Source organism: Sminthopsis crassicaudata, chromosome 4 (assembly GCF_048593235.1).
Source record: "Sminthopsis crassicaudata isolate SCR6 chromosome 4, ASM4859323v1, whole genome shotgun sequence".
NCBI lineage: Eukaryota > Metazoa > Chordata > Mammalia > Dasyuromorphia > Dasyuridae > Sminthopsis > Sminthopsis crassicaudata.
The window spans coordinates 223,879,334-223,905,042 of record NC_133620.1 but is presented as its reverse complement, the minus strand read 5'-3'; the positions used below and the strand labels follow the sequence as shown (position 1 = coordinate 223,905,042).

Sequence of the window (25,709 nt, the reverse complement as noted above, 5' to 3'; positions counted from 1 at the left end):
TGGTGTAGCACTCTTAGAGGCAAGAAATGGAAATCACCTACTTAACATCACTACTGGTGATTTCAACTAACAGAAACACACTTTTAAAATGAAAATTACCTGAGGAGATGCTGGAGTATAGAAACAGACTGTGGGTCTTGTAAGCAAGCTGCCTTAATGTTTCTCAGATGACCACCTTCAAATGTCTCTTCTAAACTACAATTCAAGAAAGCAAAATCAGAAGGAAAAGAATGCACTGGAATTAAAGATAGCCATAGTTTATTTGCTAGTGAGAAGCTTATTGCAATTGAGCTTATTACAATAAGCTCAATTTAAGAAATAATTAAGGACCTACTATATATTAGAAACTTAGGAAAATTAGAAATGAGGAAAACATTAAACAATATCAAAAAGTTATAGAATAGGCATCACATTTTTAAAATATTTTAGGACTTTTTTTCAATTAACAAACATTTATTTTCTATCCTTCTCTCCTCCTTTCCCACTTTCCAACTCCACTGGCTTGGATCAATTGATAACTCCCCTAACAATGTATTAATGTGCTTCTTTTTTCTTATCTTTCCCATTATTTGTTATCAACCTTAATTCTATGTCATTAACATTTAACTCTGCCAATCTGATAGGTGGAAGGTGAAAACTTAAAGAGTTACTTTAACTTATCTTTCTCTTCTTTCTGGTGATTTGGGGTATTTTTTCATAAGGTTGTAAGATTGTATTTCTTTTTATTAAATTATCACCTGGGCAATGGTTTACATAAACTTCAATGAGGTATCTTGAAAATTAGACCTTTATTAGAGAAACTTGCTTTAAAAATTTCTTCAATCCCAAGCCTCTAGCTCTTCTAATCTTAGCTGCATTGATTTTGTTTGTGCAAAGAGTTTTAATTTTATGCAATAAAATTTTTCTTTTATCTTCTGTGATCATATCTATCCCTTGTTTGATTATGAACCCTTCTATGCATACAAACGAAAAGGCAAATTCTTGGTCTTTTAACTTGTTTCTGATGTGTCCTTTTTATGTCTAACTCATGTATATTCATTTGGAGCATTTCTTGGTATATGATATGAAGTATAGGTCTAATTAACTTGTCAAATTTTGCAAGTTTGCTAAGTATGTTTTGATTGATTAATGAGTCTTTTATTCCAATTGTTGGGATCTTTAAAGTTTATGGGTCATTAAGCTACTAGGTTCATTTGTTTCTTTTTCTCTTGAGATTTTTGATCGTTTGCTCCTCTGGATGAATTTCATTATTTTTCTTGGTTCTATAAAGTAATTCTTTGGTAGGTTAATTAATATGGCACTAAATAAGCAAAATGATTTAGGCAGAACTATCTTTTATTATATTGGTCTGATCTATCCACAAGCTATTAATGATTTCTCCAGTTATTTAAGTATGAATTTTTGAGTGTAATTTGTGTTTTGTAATTTATTTACATAGTTTCTATGAGTGTCTGGTATAGACTTCCAAATGTTTTATATAATATATAGCTATATTTTTTTTTATTCTGTAGTTATTTTAAATGGATTTTTTCCCCCTTCATATTAGGTTTTGTTGGTAATATGAAGAAATACTAATTATTTGAGGAGTTTTAAAAAATACTGCAAATTTGCTAACACTACTGTTTCAATTAATTCAATTTAATTATCAATTATTAATTAATGCTTTAGGGTTCTCTAAGTAGTCATTTGCATAAAGCAAAATTGTTTTCTCTTTGCCTGTTCATATTTCCTCAATGTCTTTTTCTTCTGTTGTTGTTATCACCTATTTGTTATTTTCCTAATTTCACAACCCATCTCTAGCCCCAAAATATTTGTACAGGTTGTTCTCTCCTTTGGGACAGTTTAGAATCCCTAATTTTTTCAAGGTTCAGCCATGTGCTTTCTAAGATGTTCCTGAACTGTCTTCTTTTTAACACTCATTGCTATTTTAAATTCTTTATTTCTATCTGCTTATATACTGTATCTCTTAATATAATGCAAATTACTTGAGGATAGAAATGGCTTTTCATTTTGACTTTGTATCTTCGATGTCTGTCATAACATCTCACAAATATCAAGTGATAATATTTGTTGAATTGGAATACAAGATGTGAAGAAGTGAAAACGGATTTGAAATCAGGGAAGTCGAGGAAAAATAATACTGTTGTTTTTATTTATCTGTTTTGCTTTTAGAACTCTCTAATCCAATACTTGTTCGGAGCAGTTAGGGAATTTGCCATCAAAGATTCCCCCCCAAACAGCTTTGGCATTCTGAGTGAGGGAGCACTCCAAGCTCTGATGGATAGAGTTGTTTGACTTTTTTTTTTTTTTTTTTTTTTTTTTTTGAGTTGAAAACTCTTTTGCTTCAGCGTCTTGTATGAATAATTTTTGTAAAAAAAAAAAAAAAAAAAAAATTTATGCCTTCTAAGACCTAGACATGCTTCTAAGAAATGTGATAAATTAAAGGTAAATGAATTGCCATGTGTTTAGGAGAAACTTTACTGCTTTAGTTTTTAAATTAGGAATTTAATTTTTTCTTTGCTTATATTCTTTCATTTTAATCTTCTCATTTCCATTCTTTTCTCTCACTTGATTACTAGTACTATTAAAAGAATGGCCATTTGAGGGTAAGTGAGCAACTCAATGTTTTTTATATTTTTCAAGATGTAGGAATAACAAATAACATGAATTTGAAGATACAATGGACTAAGTCATGTACTCCCAAAACATAACAGTCCAATACAATAAAAATCACATACAGCACCTATCTTATCAATTATAAGCTATTAGTCCATACCCAAAAACTGTGAAGGAAAGTTTAGAAACACAGACTGCAAGAAACCTGGTCTTAGAAGGACACAATAGAAGATTATTATAATTTGGGGGAAGGAAGCAAGAAAAAGAGAAGAGGGATACTTTCCCAGGAGCCTCAGCTTACCTATACAATCTGGCATGTGTGTACTGCAGGAAAACACCTGTATCACCTCGACTCTGAAAAACGCGGTCCCAGTTAAACTTATAGTCAGATAACAGGTAACCTTTGAAGTCCTGAAAGGATAAAGAACTCTGCAGCTTCATTTCTAACAACTTAAGAAAGGTTTTTAAAAGTGTCAATTTTTGAGAAGGGGATGCACAATTTCAACTAACCTGAATAATGAGGGCTGCAAGTCCAACTCTTTCTGCAATCTCATGTGGATTTTCCAGTTCTTTAGTTGCTATAAAATATTGACACACAAAAGCTAATGGATTTAATATGCATGACATTGTCAGACAATTTAAATGGAGATTATAGTCTGCCTAAAATGCATGCAAAGAATATGAAATTAGCAGGAGCAAATAGATCTACACTGAGTAATTTATTTCCTTATATTAAGCCAACTTGATTCTACTTAATAAATCATTTTATTGCTAGGAATTGGAACCAGTATTCATTGATAAGTAAAATATTACTATTTTTATTTCCTCAAATTCTCTTAAGATAACATGGCAGTTACTTGTTTTTCCAAGAGAAAAGATAAAATTAAGACATAAACAGAATGGAAGCATACAATCTATAAGCTTATGTGGAAATTAAGATTTCCTCTAAAGATGTGGCAGAGTGAATTCAGAGTTTCTTACTGATAAGAACTTCCCTTGAGGTAATCTGGAAGATTTTGGATAATGTTGAACTGATAGAAGTTACTCCTTATACTAAAGGAATTATGCTAAATAATACACTTTAATGTAGTAATTGCAACAGGTCAATTTTGACTATAACAACATTTAAAAAGATGTAAACTCACTCTTTGAAAAAGCCATGTTTTCTAACATCCTTGTACGAGTTTCATTTATAACATCTTCTAGAAAAGTAACATCTCCTCTTCGAGTTTTCATTCCTTGTACTACTCCAAAGGGAATATGTTGACACCTGGGAAGGGAGATAGGAGCTGAACTTTCATATCTTTTATTTAGAACAGACAACTAAAGGAATTTAAAAGAATTAGGATGGAAACACTGTCCTTAACATGCAGAGATCAACATTTTTAATAATCCCATTTCAGAAGAAATTGACTGAATGGGACAACTGAATAAAACCCCGCTCACTTAAAATGGTTCATCAAATCACTGAAATAATATATTCCTAATATGAAAGGATAATTAATTACTCCATGTACGTGGGTAAAGAGATGAGAATTTTAAAAATCAAGCAATTGAGAGTAATAAATCCATGTAAATTAATAACTTAGTCAAAGCACAACAACAAACAGTTCTCAAAAGAATTGCCAACTATTAAAAAGTTGTATGAAAGACTATTCCAAAGCAGTAATAAGAGAACGGGAAATCAATATAGTCCTTAGGTATCAGTAACCCAGAGAAGTAGAAAGATGATGAGAGATGGGAATAATCAATGTTAGAAAAATTGCTGATGGACAGATACAATAACTTGAGTTGGTCCAACCATTCTGGAAAGTTATTTGGAATTACACTAAGAAAATGACTAAAATATTTATACTTTTGGCCTAGAGAAGATATTCCTAGGCATTTATTTTCAAAGAGGTAAGTTAACAAGTTCTGATCGTCTCTCAGTTGTAATCCTTCTCTGGGAGGAGGTTTCTTTTCTCTGAATCTTTTTCTCTGTCCTCTTCACTTGCGAATCCATGGGAAGTTTTCTCCTTGATCCAATCCAGAACTGACTCTCCAGACTCTAACTTCTTTTATCCTCCCAGAGAATGGGTGTGGAATAACTCAGGGGCTTGTGGGAGAAATACTTCAACCAATGAACTTGCTCCTCTTAAAACATGTAAGCTCCTCCCCATAAGTTCAAAGGGGTAAAACTCCCCTTAAAGGTCGGAACTAGAGAATTATTAAGTACCAACTTAGCACTTAGTAAGAACCTAATATCTCATTATTTCATTAGCACTTAGCAAGAACCTAACAATAAGCGATAAAAAAGATACCATATACATAAAATTATTTATAGGAGCAGTTTTAGTAACAGCAAAGAACAAAGTAGATGCCCATCAATCAGGGAACATTTAACAAACTGGTACATGAATAATCTACTACTACAATGTAAAAAAAAAAAAAAGTGATGAATATAGAGAAACATAAGTCATGAATTCTAAATGAAATTCAAATACACAAGAAAAAAATGCCTGCAATGTAAATGAAAAGACTGATAAAAAGATTGAAATTGAATGCTATGAAATTTTAATGATGTTCTTAGTCCCAAAGAGGATAAATGAAAATGAATCTCTCTTCATTATCTATTCATTAAATAGACTAATAAGAGTAAAGGTGGAGAATTACGTAGAGAGTGAACATTACAAATACTTGGCTGATATGTTTTGTTTTATTGAATTGTTCCCTTCCCCCCATTTTTTGTTTTAAGAGGTGGCTCATTTTCTGTATTGGAAAATGAAGGTGATTGATAAAACAAATGATGTTAATAAAAATGTTTTGAAGTTAGAAATATAGCCACATTAAACAAAACAAAAAAAATAAACACAAATTTAAAATGCTCAAGCTATATAGAAAAGTTTTTTACCTAAAAACTAAAGTTTGACTTCAAATTTTTAACAATTTAGCAAAGATTAATTGTTAGCCTTGTTTGCTATTGAAAGCTTAGAAATATAAAAAAAATTACCTTTCTGCCCATTCATATCCCATTAGCCTCAGAATTTCAAATACTTGCTGGAAATGATTTTGTTGGCCTTTATCTGTCTTGAAAAGAAAATAAACTTAGAAAAAGGAGCATTTCAAGTTTAATCCAAAACAGAAAACTAAATTTAACATCCCACTAAATAGTAACAATGACAAAAATCAGTGTATTAAGCAAATAACTATGAATATACACATCCAGTGTACCAATGTGGATTACAAAGTATGATGGGAGAAACAAGACAAAAACCATGAAACTCTACAGAGACAGTAAACATGGATAATATCTAACCTTTAAGATTTACATTTTTAAGGAGAACACAGTAATGAAGTTCTGAAGTTTTAGTGTTAAAGGGAGACTCTTTTGGGAATGGCAATAGGAGGAGAGAAACTGTAGAGATGAAGGGAGCCTTGAGAATGGTCAAGTTATAAGAATGAATACTAACTGGGCTGAAATTATATAAAAGATTCATTCACTCAGGTGAAACTCTGTTATGGTAGTTTCTAACTGAGCAGAAATTCTAAACTATTTTTGTATCATGGACCCCCTTTTAACTCCCTGGTTAAATCTAAGAACCTCCCTTTTAATGAATAAAATATAAAATTTTTATAAAAGACAGTCTACATTGGTACAAAGGACAGAAATACAGTTATTAGCATATTTTTTAAAAAACTCAATGAAGCTATTCCTTCTCTAAGGGAAGAATGAAAGTTTACTTCCAATTAAGAATTCTTGCTTTAGAGTAAAACTATAGTATTACCAGAATAAAATGGCAAAGATAATACATTCACAATGTTATTTCAAAGTGCAATAAAATTTCATTTTAATGAAACAAAAGATATTACTTTTTAAAAGCTTTCTATAAAAATTGCTGTCTAAATATGCTAGTATTACATTGTTTTTGCAGCAATTTAATGCACTAGACACTTATTAATCTCTTTTATTGCTTTCCATAATGGCTCTAGAGGCCCTCCTGCATAATATTTATGAGGAAGGAATTCCAGCTTTCTATTTTGTTTACTTACCACATATATCATTGAATCAAAATTATATTTGTTCATTCGATCAATAGCAGCTGCAAGATCTCTGAAAAATGAATCAACAAATTAGAAGTTTCTTAGATCTTTGTACTTCTAACAATATTCAGATATTAAAAAGCTAAATAAATACTTTAGAGGATGTGAAGCACTTTTTAAGACTGTCATATGTACCACCATTTGCAAATCTAGGGCCCTTCAAATTTATTATGTAGGGACTGTTTAAGGAAGGGTCTGGAACTTATGAAAAATCACTATTGAATGGAAATATATAAATTAAAACAACTCTGAGGTATCACTTCATACCTATCAGATTGGCTAAGATGACAGAAAAAGATAATGATAAATACTGGAGGGAATGTGGGAAAATTGGGACATTAATTCATTATTGCTGGCGTTCTAAACAGATCCAGCCATTCTGGAGAGCAATTTATAACTATGTTCAAAGGCCTATCAAACTCTGTATACCTTTTTATCCAGCAGTGTCTTTATTGGGTCTGTATCTCAAACAGATATAAGAGAGAGAGAAAAAAGGACTCACATGTGCAACAATGTCTTCCATTTTTGCTATTTTTATGGTGAGGCAAAGAATCAGAAATTCAGTGGATGCCCATCAATTGGGGAATTGTTGAATAAGTTGTGTATGTGAATATACTGGAATACTATAAGAATGATGAACAGTCTGATTTTAGAAAAGCCTGGAAAGACTCACATGAACCAATGCTGAATGAAATGAAAAGAACCAGAAGAACATTATATATAGTAACAGCAAAACTATATGATAATCGACTTAGCTCTTCTCACCAATACAGTGATCCAAGACAGTTCCAATAGACTTGGGATGGAAAATGCCATTCACACCCAGAGAAAGAACTATGGAGACTGAAGGCAGATTGAAGCATATTTACCTTTTTTTTTTCCTTGTGTTTTTTCCTCCTTTGTTCTGATTTTTCTTTCACAATTACAGAAATAAGTTTAAAAATTTTAAATGATGGTACATGTCTGAGATATTACCAAAAAAAGTGGGGGGAAGCTATTCATTCAATTACTAAACTACTATTTTGCCAGTATTAACAATGACTTAATCTTATATCATTAGAAAAGGTAGATATTCTTAACTGAATATGATTGAATATAAATATCTTTTGCAAAGACCTCATTTATGATTAACTATATGGAACAAAGTTGATGTTCATAATGGACATAATGAGAAATGAATTTCAAACTGTGAACTTTAAAGAATTTTTTTAGTTAACGTGACATATTCTTAAATCTTTTATTAAAATAGCAGATAATACAGAAGATATCTGAAAAAGAGAGGTAAAGACAAAATAAATAGAAACCTAATAAAAATTCTGCTCTAGAAAAGGAAGTTCCTGCTTGTGAGGTACCTATACTGATAAAATCATAGGTCTGATCTAAAAATAATAATAATAATAATAATAACCAATTGAAAATACCAACATCAGATAACCCAAGAAGTTTTATGAGCCTCATGTATTTTCAACTTTGACAGACATTTGATGCCAAAAAAAATTTGACATCCTTCACAAGCTGGCTCCAACATCTTTCAAGACATATATTATATACTTTGATAGATTCTACAATGCAATCAAAGTGGTCTTCATGCTGTTCCTTACACAATACACTCCCATCTTCTTTTGCTATATATCAGCTTTTCTATCTTCTAGAATCCTTTTTCCTTTAAGACTTACCTCAAACCCCATCTTCTACATGAAAAATTTTCTTGTCCTCTCATCCCCTCACCAGTGGAACCCTTGCTACAGATTAGTATGTACATATTAATGCATGTGTACATACACACACATAATCTATCTTTATCTACATACTTAAGTCCATGTTGTATCCCCCAATAGAATGTAAGTTGCCTGAGGGTAGAGACTGTTTCTTTTTGTACCCCAGTGCCCAATCTCTGGTATATGGTAGGTGTTTACTGAAAAAAAGTATTTGTTATAACTAACTCATAATTTATTGAGACGATGCATAGGGAAATCTGATATTAAAATACAAAGAATACTTTGGCATCCCTGGGACATTTAAGCCAGTATCTTCCACATCAACCACTAAATAAGCTTTTACTAAGCAAACTACTTACAGCGTAAACCACTGTACTTAGAACAAGGGATACAAAGTAAAAAATGTATATATTCCCTGCTCCAAAGGAACTAAAATTTTTTAGTCATTAGCTTGATGATATTTAACCTCTCCATGAAAAATAGTCTTTGATTTTAATGGTAATGAAACATTTCATATTCTACTACTGAGCTAAAAATATTTCAAAACATATACATCCTGAGACCATTCTTGAAAAAGGTACCAACCTGGTTGCATAAAGAGAAGTCCCATCACTTCGCATTACAGTGCAGCTTAAGGAAGGGTCTCCTTTTCCTGAGAGATCTACTATGGCTGTTCCTTTTCTAGAAATGCAAAAAAGGAAAGCACTGAAATAATATATGCAACTATGAAATATAAAATATATGGTTTAATAGAATAAAATTCATTGTTTAACAGAATAAAATTCCATTTGCTCTTAGAAATCTGAAAGCCTGTAGAGGTTCTTTCCACCCCCAATTAAAAAAAATTTCTGACAAATCCTCAATAATAATCAATTTTAGTTCCAATTATTAAGATACTTCAGATAGTTACTAGCTGGGTGACCCTGAGTGAGTGAGTCACATAAGCTCTATTTGCTTCATTTTTCTCATCTAAAAAGGGGATAATAGTAATTACCTCATAGGGTTTTTGTTAGGATCAAATGAGATAATTACCTGGCACACAATAAGTACTATATGTTAGCTATTACTCTTGTTAATTATTATTTAATGGAATATTGTGCTGTAAGGAATAAATATGAAACTGTTAAGGACTTATGTGGACTTACATGAAATAATGTACAATGAGGAAAATAAGACCAGATGACTATAAACAATGACTACAATGTAATCAACTCAATTCTGAGAGACAGTAAGACTGTGATCAGTTAGTACCATATTACTGAAGGTGAAAAACAAAGCCTTCCTTTCTATTAATGATCAATAAACTAGTTTTCAGAGAATATATTTTGTAAGGTGATTTTGGCTATGTCTGTTGTGTCAAAACAAAATCAATAAATTTAACTTTTTAAAGAAAATATACTGTTCTTAAAATTTCCCATTTGTCTAATATAGCAACCAAGTGGTAAGAAAGATAACAATGTACAAGGCAAAACAATCCAATTTTTCCAATGATTGTAATATCTGACATTCAGTACTATATTGATTTTCATCATTACTCCAAAGTATTAATGTTAAAGTACTAACTAAAAGCAGTTAACCCATTAATAAGCATTTAATAAATGCTTGTTATCAATTACAGTACTAGAGAATGGAAATAACACAGAATGCAAACCAGCTCTTAATGAGCTTATAATCTATTAGGGGAAAAAATATATGTATATAGGCATATGCAAAATACATGCAATATATATTTTTCTTAATGGTAATAGGGAGAGATATTAATGGAGAGGATCAGGGAAGACAATAAAGAAAGTATTGTTTGAACTTAGCTTTGAAAGTATGTATGCTAAGAGGCAAAATTGAGGACATTCCATGCAAAGGCACGGAGATGTGAAATGTGAGCAATTAAAAGTCAATTTTGCTAGATTATAGCATGTATCCATCATGGAGGAGTACTGATAGTAAGACAAGTTGGGCCCAGGTTGTTAAGGATTTTAAATGTTGAACAAAAAGTTTGTTCTTGATCCTAGAGGTACAAGGAGCCACTAGACTTAACTGAGGATGGGAATGACATACTTAATGACTTCTTTACAGGTTAATTCATTTCGATTATGTACTGCTAAAATTAACATATAATATTAAAATAATAAACAAGTATATACATATGTGTATGTGTGTGTGTGTGTGTGTATATGTATATATATATATATATATATATATATATATATATATATATATATATATATATATATATTCCATTTTTAAAGATGAGGAAACCAAAGTTCATACAGGTTAAGGGCTTTGTCTCCAAATACAAAGCTAGAAAGTGGTAGTTTGGATTAGGGAAAAAAAGATCTTCTAATACTAAGTTTAGATCTCTTTCCAGTCTGTCAATAAGCTTTTATTAAGCTCCTCCTAGATGCTGTGCACAATGCTAAGTGCTAGAAATACAAAGAAATGTGAAAGACAGTTCTTGCCCTCAAGGAGTTCATAATCTAAAGGGAGAAACAAAAGCAAACAAATACATATAAACAAGTTACAAACAGGAAAAATAGGAAATAATTTACAAAAAGAAGGCACTAGAATTAAGAGGAATTAAGAAAGGTTTCCTGTAGAATGTGGGCCATTAATTGGACAGGGAAACCTGTTGGAGATGAGGAAGGAAAGTGTTCTAGGAATAAGGAATAGCCAACAAAAAATATCTGAAGATAGAGATAGTACTTTTTTCTGGGAATAGTAAGGAGATTAGTGTCAATGAATCAAAGAGTATGTAGGGATAAAGAATGTAAGACATGAGGAGAATGGAAAGTTTGGGGAAAGGGAAGTGGGTGCAGAGGGTTTTAAGTTTTGAAGGGCTTTGAATCTGATGCTGGAGGCGATAAGGAGTCAGTGGAATGTTTCTACCTAATCTAGCAAACTAAGCTATTTATAACAATAATATATTATTATTTGTAATTTGTTAATGTTCACAGTTTCCCTGGGTTTAATTTTGATCTCTATGCATAGAACTCCTAGATCTCTATTCAGCCTCAGTCTTTTTTGAGCTCCAGTCCAGCATCATTAATCACCTCCTAGACATTTAGAAGTGCATGTACTCTAGACATCTTAAATGTATTCATCTTCTGAACTTGTTTTTATTATTGCTAGGGATATGAACAACTTTCTAGTCTCCTCCCAGGCTTTTAAGGTTAGGGTCAATTTACCCCCAGAATATTTCTCTCCTCCAAGTTCTTTTCTTCCATCAATTCTCCAAGTAAGCCATCATCCCAGTTGGGATTCTTATCATTTTTGTCTCAGATTCTTAACTCAACAAACTCCTAATTAGTATCCTGCCTCAAGTTTCTCTCTTCTCCAATCCATGCTACAAAAGTGATAGTTCTAAAGTACATCTCTCATCATGTCATAGCCTTCTCTATACCTGAGGGTAAAACAGTCATTAGCAACTGAAAAGGGATAAAATAAAGTTCTCTAGAACAGACAGTTTGACTTGGGCTACCCATTATCTCTACAATCAAATGCAAATATATCTGAATTTAATTTAAAATTCTTCACAATCTTGCTCCAATCTACCTCTCCAGACTATTATAAGCTTTTTACTACATATAAGATTCTTACTGGCCTTCATGCAATCTATGGTGTAATCAAATTAAACAATTACTAACTGTGTAATTCTAGGAATGTCACTTAACCTCGGTAAGCCTCACTTTTTTAGCTGTAAAAGGGGAATAACAATTCCTAGCCCACAGAGTTGTTGTGAAACTCTAATGAAATAGTATTTATGTAATATATTTTGCTTAAAGTACTATATGTTAACTATTTTTATTTGCACAATTATCCTTCATGCCTCTTGTCTACTCTCAGAATTCTTAGTCTCCTTCAAGAAGACACCTTTTACATGTGGCCTCTCTTGCTCCTGGTAGTTGCTGATGTTTCCCCTCACAAAAAAATTACCTTGTATACATCATCTGCAATCTCTTCTACATATTTCATCTTTTTCAGGGCTAAGACTCATTTCTATCTTACTATCTACTATGCCTAGCACATAGGAGATACTTAAATAAACACTTGCTGATTGAACTGATTATTATTATAAGGAAATGTGTGATAACAGGAAAGTTAGTTGGTTATTTTGTCTCTTCACTATAAGATGGGAATAACATCTACTTTTTTTTTTTTTTAAACTGGGAATAACATCTACTTTTTTTTTTTTTTTTTTTTTTTTTTTTTTTACTGGATTATTGTATATGTTTGAAATCACTGAAAAATCCAAAGTACTTTATAAACAAAAGAATACATACTTTTTTTTAATTTGTTTGTTTTTTTTGGGTTTTTTTATTGAGGCAATTGGGGTTAAGTGATTTGCCCATGGTTACACAGCTAGGAGATATTAAGTGTCTTGAGTTCAAATTTGAACTCAGGTCCTCCTGACTTCAGGGCTGGTACTCTATTCACTGCGCCACCTAGCTGCCCTGAATACATACATTTTAAAGTACATTATATGATGAGCCAAAAGAAAAGTTTTTGATCATACTTTGTTCTCTGTAGGAGTCCTTTGCTGTCCAACAACCGTAAGACTTCCCGGGATTTCTCTCGATAAAATGATTCTCCTGAATAATCATCAAAATGCACTCCTAGTCTCTATAAAGTTCCAGAAACAAAAAATCAGGGTAGAAGATAAATTTTACTTTTTCTAAGATAGAAACTGAGTTGTCCTATGGCCCCATAAAAGGACAAAAAAAGAAAATTCGATTACATTTTATTGTATATTGTATATTGTATATTTACATGATTTACATTTTAACCCTAAAAATTAGATTGATCCTTTAATCTACCAAAGGAAAAAAAAAATAATTCCATAGTGTTATGTCAAGAATGCCACAGAAGAGGTAGATTCACATTCTGGAAAAAATAAGAATCAAATGTTTTCCTTGTGTTGGAGGTCTGATAATGGGAAACTTTTTTTTTTTTTTAATAGCTTTTTATTTACAAGATCTATGCATGGGTAATTTTCCAGCATTGACAATTGCAAAACCTTTTGTTCCAATTTTTCCCCTCCTTCCCCCCACCCCCTCCCCAAGATGGCAGGTAGACCAATACATATTAAAGTATATATTAAATACAATATATGTATATATGTCCATACAGTTATTTTGCTACACAAGAATCGGACTTTGAAATAATGTTCAATTAACCTGTGAAGGAAATAAAAAATGCAGGCAGACAAAAACAGAGGGATTAGAAATGCTATGTAGTGGTTCACACTCATTTCCCAGAGTTCTTTCACTGGGTATAGCTGGTTTTATTCATTATTGAATAAATGGAACTGATTTGGTTCATCTCATTGTTGAATACAGCCACGTCCATCGGAATTGATCATCATATGGTATTGTTGTTGAAGTATATACTAATCTCCTGGTCCTGCTCATTTCACTCAGGATCAGTTCATGTAAGTCTCCTCAGGCCTTTCTGAAATCTTTCTGCTGGTCATTTCTTACAGAACCATAACATTCACATACCACAATTTATTCAGCCATTCTGCAATTGAGGGGCATCCACTCAGTTTCCAGTTTTTTTGGCCACTACAAAGAGGGCTGCCACAAACATTTTTCCACATTTAGGTCCCTTTCTCTTCTTTAAAATCTCTTTGGGATATAAGCCCAGTAGTAACAGTGCTGGATCAAAGGGTATGTGCACAGTTTGATAACTTTTTGAGCATAGTTCCAAATCATTCTCCAGAATGGCTGGATGTATTCATAATTCCACCAACAATGTATCAGTGTCCCAGTTTTCCTACATCCCCCTCCAATATTCAGCAGATAATGGGAAACTTTTAAGCAGTTATTCCTCTCTACACAAATGGATGATGAATTGGAATGTGATATTTAAGAAAATTAAAAACTACATACAACAAAGCCCAATGATGTTTTTGTTAATTGAGACGTATGGGGACATTCTGTCTTTTCTTTGAAGCATTCTATTCTTAAATATTTCTTAAATATATTAAGTCCTGGCTGTAAGTAATTCCATGAAACACTATATGTTCACAGATATGGTAATCATGCAAACAAAATGGAATGAACTCATTTAATAATCTGCATAGTTCGAGACAATTTTTCAAAATTCAACTCTTGGAGCCCTGTCTGATAAGAAAGTAGCTATATTTATAAACATCAGAGGCAGATTCTAAGAGGGAGAAAGGAAGAAAAAAGCAAGAATGAGAAGGAAAAGGGGAAGAGGGAGAAAGGGAAGAAAAAAGGAAGATGGGGAACAAAAGGATAAGGGAGAGGAAGTTTAATTGCAGGACAACAGGAAAGGGAATCTTCAAATTGCTCAAGTGTTAACGTTACTCAAAGTCTAAGGTCATCTAACTAAACAGTAACAAGTAACTCAAGAAAGTGCTTAGATCCTGGTTTGCATAAATGCAGTGGCTCTATTTCATGATGTTTCATACTACTGTAAGGAGTGGCCTCCACATACCTTATAAATCTGGACATATTCTTTAATGCTCAAATCCCGAAATTTTTGCCACAATGAAAGTGCTTGCTTGTCACCTGCTTCCAGTCGATGAAAGAATTCACGTGCTGATTTTTCCACATTTTCATCATCTGCCGCTTCCTTATTAACTTGTACATAAACCTAAAAACAAAATGGAAAGGTCTGTGTTTATTAATATTGGTCAAGTACATGATAATAAAAAAGAAAATGAAAAAACAATAGATTATTATGAACTCTAACAAAGAAAACATCAACAAAAACCAGAGACAGAAAACAAATCACCTTATTACATAGCAATGTTCACTTAAAGGTTACTAATGCAATCTGCTTGTACTGCTTAAACTAAACTAGTACTGTCTTTTTTCTCCCCCCCTAAAATGTCAAGTTAATTAAATAAGTAAAAAAAAAAAAAAAATTCTTGTAGGTGGAACTGTGGAGGAGGAATGACCTGGAGAAACAGAAATTTTAAAAAAAGAAAAAATGTTAATAAAGCATTTTTTTTTAAAAATGCATAAAATGAAGCAGAAGATAATTCAGTAAAAGACACAGACAAGTAGGACAGCTTTGAAACTAGAGTACTGAATATATGATACAGTTACACCCCTTTCCCCATCACAAATGACTACTTTTCTTTAAAGTCAAAATTAAAATAGAATACTAGAAAAGTTTGATATGATAGATCTTTGGCGAAAGCTAAATGGAGACAGAAAGGAGTATACTTTCTTCTCAGCAGTTCATGGAACCTATACAAAAATTGATCATATACTAGGACATAAAAACCTCAAAATCAAATGCAGTAAGGCAGAAATAGTAAATGCATCCTTTTCAGACCACAATGCAATTAAAATTACATTTAATAAAAAGCCAGGGGAAAATAGACCAAAAAATAATTGGAAACTAAATAATCTTATACTAAAGAATGATTGGGTAAAACAGAAAATCACAGACATAATTAATAACTTCACCCAAGAAAATGACAATAATGAGACATCATACCAAAATGTGTGGGATACAGCCAAAGCAGTAATAAGGGGAAGTTTTATATCTCTACAGGCCTACTTGCAAGAAATAGAGAAAGAGAGGGTCAACGAATTGGGCTTACAACTAAAATTGCTAGAAAAGGAACAAATTTAAAAACCCCAGACAAACACGAAACTTGAAATTCTAAAAATAAAAGGTGAGATTAATAAAATTGAAAGTAAAAAAAAAAAAATTATTGAATTAATTAATAAAACTAAGAGTTGGTTCTATGAAAAAAACAACAAAATAGACAAATCCCTAGTAAATCTGATTAAAAAATGGAAAGAGAAAAAGCAAATTGTTAGTCTTGAAAATGAAAAGGGAGAACTTGCCACTAACGAAGAGGAAATTAGAACAATAATTAGGAGTTAACTTTGCCCAACTTTATGCCAATAAATTTGATAACTTAAAGGAAATGGAAGAATACCTTCAAAAATATAGCTTGCCCAGATAACAGAGGAAGAAGTAAATAAATAGTCCCATTTCAGAAAAAGAAATAGAACAAGCCTATTAACCAACTCCCTAAGAAAAAATCCCCAGGACCAGATGGATTTACGTGTGAATTCTACCAAACATTTAAAGAACAACTAACTGCCAAGGCCCTTCACCCAGACATCTTTAAGATTAAATAAAAGTCTTGGCCCCAAAGGAATGTCCTGGATGTGTGAGAACTCCCTACCCCAAGGTTTCTCTGACCTAGGTGTTAACAATAAGTATTCTTTAGATCTTAAAACCTGTCAAACACATGATGAATGTTTCAACCATAAATCTGTCACACATTGCCTTGACTTCCTGACATATGGTCAACAGATGTTATATCCTTTGTTCTATGGAAACTTACTTTGCTACGTGGCATTTGCTCCACAACGTATAAAAACCCTCTACTTTGCTTCAATAAACGAACTTTTCTGTCCTGTGCAGAATCGTCTCCGCCTCTTTCTTTTCTTCACCCATTCCCAGGTTGTAGCCTTACCAGCCTTGTGCTTACAGGCTGACACGGGGCTTCAGACCCCCTTAGTTCGAGACCCGCAGGTCGGGTCAATTGGCGCCCTCGAACAGGGACCTGAAGATTCGTGGCAGCCCGGCAGATCGGCGAGGAGAAGGAACGTACCCGTCTGGCCAGACCCCCTACTTCAGCAATCAAAAGATTGCAAATGGTGAGTATGCCATCTGCCGCAATCATGGGTTCCCAGCTCTCTAAAGAACAAGCTTTCATAAAAGATCTTAAAAGAAAGCTTTAGAGAAAGAGGCTTAAAAGTTAAGAAAAATAAAGTTCTGTGTCTGTCTGTGTATGTTTGTCTGCTTTGAATTTTTTGTTCTGTGTTAAAAGTTAGCAAGCTCATAAGAGATAAGGATTCAGCCTCTGTGTTACAGGCTTAGAAAAATAACAGGCTGAATTGTGGAAATTGGAATTCATTCAGAATAGTAATTCTTTCAGAGTGGTCTTAAATCATGGAATATCTAGGCATTCCCTGTGAAGGCAGAGAAATGCATTAAAATGGGCTTTGAAGTTTAGAGAAGCTCTGTTTGGATTCCGGGAGGGAAGAATGTTCAAGGTGAAACAAACTTCTCTCTGGCAGTGGGAGTCCTAGGAAAAGCCTCTAGTTTGTTTTAGTGATTTAAGAGCTTTGTTAAGTTTAAAAAAAAAAAAAAAAAAAAATGATTAAGAAATTTGGGAATTGATTATTTTAATGTCACTTAATATAAAAATTGTTTGTGATTTTAAACTTTTTAACCTGTTGTGCTAATTTGTAAGTAAAAGAAAAAACTTGACTATTTTAAACTGCTGGGAAAGTTTTCTCTGAAAAGCAGATTTTCAAAGCCTGCTAAAGGGGAGTAACGGCATTACAATCTTATCTGCTTAATACCATACCGCCTGGGAAGCTTCTACTAGTGGCCTTGAAGCACTCAGGCAGAAAAAAAAAAAAAAAAGAAAAACTATTTGGTTTGCTTCTGAAACATTGGGTAATTTGTTATCATTATGGGTTATGAATCTTAAAGTTTAAAGTTTAAAAAAAAAAAGGGGTGATTAAAGAAAAGGGACAAGAGAGATAGATTTACAAAAGCAATTAATAGTTTAAATGAAATCAGAAGAGTTATTGGTTTGGAAGTGTTAGGTTTAAGTAAGTAAGCATTGGGAAGAGAAAGACAGAGAGATGGGACAGGAGAATGAAGGTGATTTAAGAAGGATTGATTAGTGGGAGCAAAAAGATTTCAAGAAGAAATCAGTGGGGAAAAGAAGGAACTAGTTGGAAAGGGGAGTCACGGAGAGATGACTGTGAGACAGGATGTGTTTTTACAGGGGGAGAACAGCAGTAGGAAGCTGCAGCTGTTTTTGGTTGAAGAAAGCAAACTGATAAAGGGGTCAAGCTGCTCTTACAAGATGTTAATTTATTGAACATTTGTTTCCTTAGATATATAATAGTTTTTGTGTTCAAAGGATATGATCAGAAATGTGATATATAGTCTGAAAGGGTTATTTATTAAAAAAAAATGTTTAATTGATGTTTTTAAGAATTTTTCAGATTCTTTTATGTGAAAATAGAAGTTTTAATTAATTGTATTGATGCCAATTATTTACAGGGACTCCAAGTATAATAGTTCTTGCCTTTGTCCTTTTGAAAATGTTTTTGTTATGGCAATATGTAATTTGGGATTTTTCTGTGTATTGGGTATTTTAAAAACAAAATAATTGGTACAATGTTCAACTTATAAAACATCTACTTGGGTATATAAGAATTGTGTGAACATTCTGGGATAAATTTCTTATTGTTAAAAGTCTTATAAAATGTAGATGATCTTTTTGTGACAGGAAGAAAAAGAGTGGCCTTGTCCAAGTCACTATCAGCTTGTTAAATTATTTAGGAGCACAGGGATTGAGAATTTCTTAAAACAAATTTCAATTTGTGAAACATGAGGTAAAATATAAATACAGTAAACAATGTGGCTTTAGGAGTGTTATCAGCCACAGCACTTTTGGTACAAGAAAAGTCAGAAATTAACCTTTGGGAATAGTTTAATAGTGAATGTCCTGCACCAGGTTCAATCAATTCTGAATCAAAGAGGCCAGGAGGTGGCTAACTGATTCAAGGATTTTAAAATATGAAACAATATTATTGGAAAGAGATGATTTGGCACTCTCACCAGACCATAACTTTAATCCAGCCATGTTCTTATCCGCTTCCCCTGGGGAACATGTGTCCCTTGAACATGATTGTCCAAATGTGATTGATTACCAAACTAAGGTTAGGGAAGATTTGTAGGAAGTCCCTTTGTTGAAAGGCACTGAATAGTTCATAGATGGTTCTTCACAAATAGTTAATGGGAAAAGGAGAAATGGTTATGCTATTGTTAATGAGAAGATTTGACTCTGGTTCAAGCTGGATTCTTGCCAAAAGAATGGTCAGCTCAAAATTTGTCAATTATATGCAGTAAATCAAGCCCTAAAATTGCTTGAAGGACTGATTCAAAATATGCTTGGGGAATTGTTCATATATTTGGGAAATATGGGAAGAAAGGGGAATGGTAAACAGTAAAGGAAAGGGATTGGCACACAGGGCATTGGTCACTGAAATTTTGACTAATCTTATGTTACCTAAGAATGCTGCAGTGATTCATGTGCAGGGGCACCAAAGAGGAAATTCATTTGAGATAAGGAGAAACTGCTTTGCAGATGAGGAAGCAAAGCAGTCTGGAGAAGAGGAATCTGTAAGTACAGAGGAGATGGTGGAGCAGGTAGATTTAGGCCAAAGCACCTGTTTCACAGCTAAGATCCTCCAATCTGTGGCCCAAGCTATAGCATCCTCCCTCATCATGTAAAGTGGAAAGGGTGTATAAGGAAATTAAACAACAATTGAGTGAATTGGCATTAGAGACACAATTGCCCTGGACCAAGTGCCTTCCCCTTGCCTTATTAAGAATTAAAACAAAACCCCTGAAGAAATGTGGAATTGTCACCTTATGAATTATTGTATGGTCACCCTTATCCAAAAGGGATTCAAAATTCTTCCTTGTATCCAATATTTGAAACCAAGGATTTGTTTTTAAGGAAATATGTTATGTCTTTACTGTAACATCTGAAAACTTTGCAACTAAACAGGCTTATTGCTCAGACTCCTCCCTTAGGATTTCAACAGTGCATGAGTTCTAGCTTGGAGATGGGGTCCTGGTTCAGACATGGAAGGAGGACAAGCTGACCCTGAGCTGGAAAGGACTGATCCAGATCCAGATACAGCAGTGCTACATAGGAAAGAGAGTGGACTCAACATACCAGAATTAAAGGACTGGTGGACTCCGAGGGTGTGGACTTCCCGACTGAATGCAGAGAACAAGCTGAGACAGACATTGAAAAGCAACTGATGAACTGTGCATGTAAAATCTTGATAGCGGTATTGAAACCTCACTATTAGATAAAATATCTATTACTGACACCTCCCCCTCCTACAAAACATCCTCCATCAATCATAAGAGTTCCTAAAACTTGTACCAATAATGTAACTTTTCCTCCTCTGATGAATTGTGTTAGAAAGAAAAGAACTTGGTATGATACCCTGTTTGGTGGTGCTGGAACTGGTTTGGGTATAGTTAATTCAATAGACCTTGAGACCTTGGCCAGCAGACTGCGCAGTGCTGGACAAGATGTTTCTCAAGCTTTGACTGTAAATGCTCAATAGTTGCCCACAATGATCCTACCCCACCAAAATACTTTAAAAATATCAAGGCCAATTTCTACAGATTTTTGATGATAGTATTATTACTAGTTTGGGTTTTACTGGAAATATTAGTAAATTATTTAAGTGGACCAAATGCTCTTTACAAAATATGTATACCTAGAGATATGCTCAGAGATTGTTGCAATGTGGGATTATATGTTTAATTTACCAGAAGCATGGAAAAAACAATGACCTGAAAATGTTATGTGTACTTTTTTTTGGTGTACTGGAACTATTGTGTATTGTCAAGTTAAGATATGGGCTGTTATGTGTTAATTTCATGTGTTACCTTTTGTCTTACCTAATTACTTTGCTTTACTTCATATATATGGATATCCTAAACAGATCTTTAGTTATGAAGAAACTATTAGAGTCTAATCAGCGCGCATTAAATAAACATCGAATACAGACTCTTATAGCTGCAGGACAACTTATCAAGGCCTCTCATTTAGTAACATCGGATACTAACCACCATTGGTATGATTTCTTATTTAGATCAGGTAGCGCTACCATTTATTTTAATAGTTTAGCTATACCCATAGTATTATTATTACTCTTTCTAGTTATATTATGTATGTGTAATTGTCTTATGTATTGGAAAATGAAATTAATTTACTCTAATTTCACCCCACTAGCTCAGTCCTCTTATTATTTTCGTGATCTTAAGGCCAAATGAATAAGAAATTTAAAATTTCAAATTAGGATTATAAGCTCACTCAAATCTAACAGGCCTGAGCTTCCAAATTATGGGAACTTGATCGTTCCATGAACTCTGTATATTTTTGACACTAGATGATAGGAACTAGCCATTCCTAGAGATGTTTGTGCTCCAGAGAAGAGTGGCTCCCTCCCTGGGCATAGACAATTAATAAAGAACTATCAAGATACAGACGATACGGAACGAGTCAACTAGGGAAGCCCTTCCGTACCCCGCACCTGCACAGATGTATGTGCCAAACCCTTAAATAATTTTTTGGTAAAAATCCTTCTTTGTCTATAGACATGATAAGAAAATTAACTAGAATGAAACGAGACAGTTCTTTTGATACAGCTATATCATTGGTTAATTTAGCTCTTAATATGATAGAGGAAATGCAAATATATCAAATTCAACAGGAGGTAGCTTTTTTAGCTGCGAGTCTACCACAATTTATGATAAAAAACAATGCTGCTTGGCAGCATCAAGAAAGTTTGGATTGGATAATGTTAAATAAAATCTCACAATTATCTGATGTAATGCAAATTGTTGTACATCAATAGGCATTGGCCTTTACCTTTGATAAGAGAGAAGGCAAAATGATATTCATAAGAATTAGTCCCTCAAATTCTAACCTCTAATTGGCTGATAAGCCTTTATAAAAGGCCAGGCTTTCTCATACTCTTGCTAGGGGAGAGAAATATGGAGATGGAGATGCAAAACTCATAATGCACTGGCTGTTCCCTGAAAGGCAGAAAGGTACTGACCTCAGCAACACACGAGCACTGGAAGATCATCAGGACTGTATGCTTGATACCTGTCTCAAATCGGCCTGCAATACATATGGTCATTAGGAATTCTGCCTACCATAGAATAGACAGGACCACCTATGACTCAATGGCCTAACAAAGACAGACAAACTCAACAAAAATTGGTGTTCCCCATAGATGTTGGTCGCAGTGGACCATCTAACCCTAGGGATAGAAGCCTCTGCTAATTCTCCACTCTGTTCAGTGCTCTCCTCCCTATGCATAGAATTGAGAAAAACCATAACAACAGGATTATAATAATTAAAATTTCAAATTGGCTAGACATGATTCTTCTGAATCAAAATGCCTTCCCTCCTATTTTTTTTTAAATTGAAGAAGGGGGACATGCCAAGGCCCTTCACCCAGACATCTTTAAGATTAGATAAAAGTCTTGGCCCCAAAGGAATGTCCTGGATGTGTGAGAACTCCCTACCCCAAGGTTTCTCTGACCTAGGTGTTAACAATAAGTATTCTTTAGATCTTAAAACCTGTCAAACACATGATGAATGTTTCAACCATAAATCTGTCACACATTGCCTTGACTTCCTGACATATGGTCAACAGATGTTATATCCTTTGTTCTATGGAAACTTACTTTGCTACGTGGCATTTGCTCCACAACGTATAAAAACCCTCTACTTTGCTTCAATAAACGAACTTTTCTGCCCTGTGCAGAATCGTCTCCGCCTCTTTCTTTTCTTCACCCATTCCCAGGGTGTAGCCTTACCAGCCTTGTGCTTACAGGCTGACACGGGGCTTCAGACCCCCTTAGTTCGAGACCCGCAGGTCGGGTCAACTAACTCCAATGCTATATAAACTATTTTTAAAAATAGGGATTGAAGGAGTCCTACCAAATTCCTTTTATGACACAGACATGGTACTGATACTTAAACCAGGTAAATTGAAAACTGAGAAAGAAAACTATAGACCAATCTCCTTAATGAATATTGATGCTAAAATCTTAAATAAGATATTAGCAAAAAGACTTCAGAAAATCATCCCCAGGATAATACACTATGATCAAGTAGGATTTATACCAGGAATGCAGGGCTGGTTTAATATTAGGAAAACTATTAGTATAATTGACCATATTAATAATCAAATTAATAAAAACCATATGATCATCTCAATAGATGCAGAAAAAGCATTTGATAAAATCCAACATCCATTCCTACTAAAAATGCTTGAGAGTATAGGAATAAATGGACTATTCCTTAAAATAATAAGGAGCATATATTTAAAACCTTCAGTAAACATCATATGTAATGGCGATAAACTGGAACCTTTCCCTGTAAGATCAAGAGTGAAACAACGTTGCCAACTATCACCATTACTATTCAATATAGTACTAGAAATGTTAGCCTTGGCAATAAGAGCCGAGAAAGAAATTCAAGGAATTAGAGTAGGAAATGAGGAAATCAAACTATCACTCTTTGCAGATGACATGATGGTATACTTAGAGAATCCCAAAGACTCTGCTAAAAAGCTATTAGAAATAATTCAGAACTTTAGCAAAGTTGCAGGATACAAAATAAATCCACATAAATCTTCAGCATTTTTATACATTACCAACACAATCCAACAGCAAGAGATGCAAAGAGAAATTCCATTCAAAATAACTGTTGATAATATAAAATATTTGGGAATATATCTACCAAAGGAAAGTCAAGAATTATATGAGCAAAATTACAAAACACTTGCCACAAAAATTAAGTCAGATTTGAATAACTGGAAAGACATAGAGTGCTCTTGGATAGGCCGAGCAAATATAATTAAGATAACAATACTCCCTAAACTAATCTATTTATTTAGTGCTATACCAATCAGACTCCAAAGAAACTATTTTAATGACCTAGAAAAAATAACAACAGAATTCATATGGAAAACAAAAGGTCAAGAATTTCAAGGGAAGTAATGAAAAAAAATTAAATGAAGGTGGTCTAGCTGTACCTGATCTAGAACTGTATTATAAAGCAACAGTCACCAAAACCATTTGGTATTGGCTAAGAAATAGACTAGTTGATCAGTGGAATAGGTTAGGTTCACAGGGCAAGATAGTAAATAAAAACAGCAATCTAGTGTTTGACAAACCCAAAGATCCCAACTTTTGGGATAAGAATTCATTATTTGACAAAAATTGCTGGGAAAACTGGAATTTAGTATGGCAGAAACTAGGCATGGACCCATATTTAACACCACATACTAAGATAAGATCAAAATGGGTCCAAGATTTAGGCATAAAAAATGAAATCATAAACAAATTAGAGGAACATAGGATAGTTTACCTCTCAGGAGTAAGGAATTTGTGTCCAATGGAGAACTAGAGATCATTATTGATCACAAAATAGAAAATTTTGATTACATCAAATTAAATTTAAAAGTTTTTGCACAAACAAAATTAATGCAAACAAGATTAGAAGGGAAGTAACAAATTGGGAAAACATTTTTACAGTTAAAGGTTCTGATAAAGGCCTCATCTCCAAAATATACAAAGAATTGACTTTAATTTATAAGAAATTAAGCCACTCTCCAGTTGATAAATGGTCAAAGGATATGAACAGACAATTTTCAGATGATGAAATTAAAACTATTTCCACTCATATGAAAGTGTTCCAAATTACTATTGATCAGAGAAATGCAAATTAAGACAACTCTGAGATACCACTACACACCTGTCAGATTGGCTAAGATGACAGGAACAAATAATGATGAATGTTGGAGGAGATGTGGGAAAACTGGGACACTGATGCATTGTTGGTGGAGTTGTGAAAGAATCCAACCATTCTGGAGAGCAATCTGGAATTATGCCCAAAAAGTTATCAAAATGTGCATACTCTTTGACCAGCAGTGCTACTACTGGGCTTATATCCCAAGGAAATACTAAAGAAGGGAAAGGGACCTGTATGTGCCAGAATGTTTGTGGCAGCCCTTTTTGTAGTGGCTAGAAACTGGAAAATGAATGGATGTCCATCAATTGGAGAATGGTTGGGTAAATTATGGTATATGAATGTTATGGAATATTATTGTTCTGTAAGAAATGACCAACAGGAGGAATACAGAGAGGCTTGGAGAGACTTACATCAACTGATGCTGAGTGAAACGAGCAGAACTAGGAGATCATCATACACTTCAACAATGATACTGTATGAGGATGTATTCTGATGGAAGTGGATATCTTCAACATAGAGAAGAGCTAATCCAATTCCAATTGATCAATGATGGACAGAATCAGCTACACCCAGAAAAGGAACACTGGGAAATGAGTGTAAACTGTGAGCATTTTTTTTGTTTGCTTTTCTTCCCAGATTCTTTTTACCTTCCGAATACAATTCTTCCTTTGCAACAACAACAACAACATTCGGTTCTGCACATATATATTGTACCTAGGATATACTATAAGATATTTAATATGTATGGGAATGCCTGCCATCTAGGGGAGGGGGTGGAGGGAAGGAGGGGAAAAACTCGGAACAGAAGGGAGTACAAGGGATAATGTTGTAAAAAAAAAAAAAAATACCTATGCATATGTGCTGTCAAAAAAAAAAAAGTTATAATTATAAAATTAATTTAAAAACAGTGGATA

The 25,709-nt window shown here is 33.5% G+C and overlaps 1 protein-coding gene across 2 annotated transcripts in view; it reads right to left on the bottom strand.

Annotated features, from left to right (window-relative positions):
* The window catches only part of RARS2 (arginyl-tRNA synthetase 2, mitochondrial), a 77,302-nt gene that overhangs the window by 3,543 nt on the left and 48,050 nt on the right, over positions 1-25,709 (bottom strand). For both annotated transcript variants that reach the window (XM_074310329.1, XM_074310330.1), the window contains 9 exons: positions 14,871-15,029; positions 12,925-13,031; positions 9,000-9,095; positions 6,646-6,706; positions 5,606-5,682; positions 3,762-3,886; positions 3,127-3,194; positions 2,918-3,027; positions 100-195 (listed from right to left, as the gene is read on the bottom strand). In XM_074310329.1, coding sequence (XP_074166430.1) covers positions 100-195; positions 2,918-3,027; positions 3,127-3,194; positions 3,762-3,886; positions 5,606-5,682; positions 6,646-6,706; positions 9,000-9,095; positions 12,925-13,031; positions 14,871-15,029 — 899 coding nt within the window. The remainder of the gene's footprint in view (positions 1-99; positions 196-2,917; positions 3,028-3,126; positions 3,195-3,761; positions 3,887-5,605; positions 5,683-6,645; positions 6,707-8,999; positions 9,096-12,924; positions 13,032-14,870; positions 15,030-25,709) is intronic.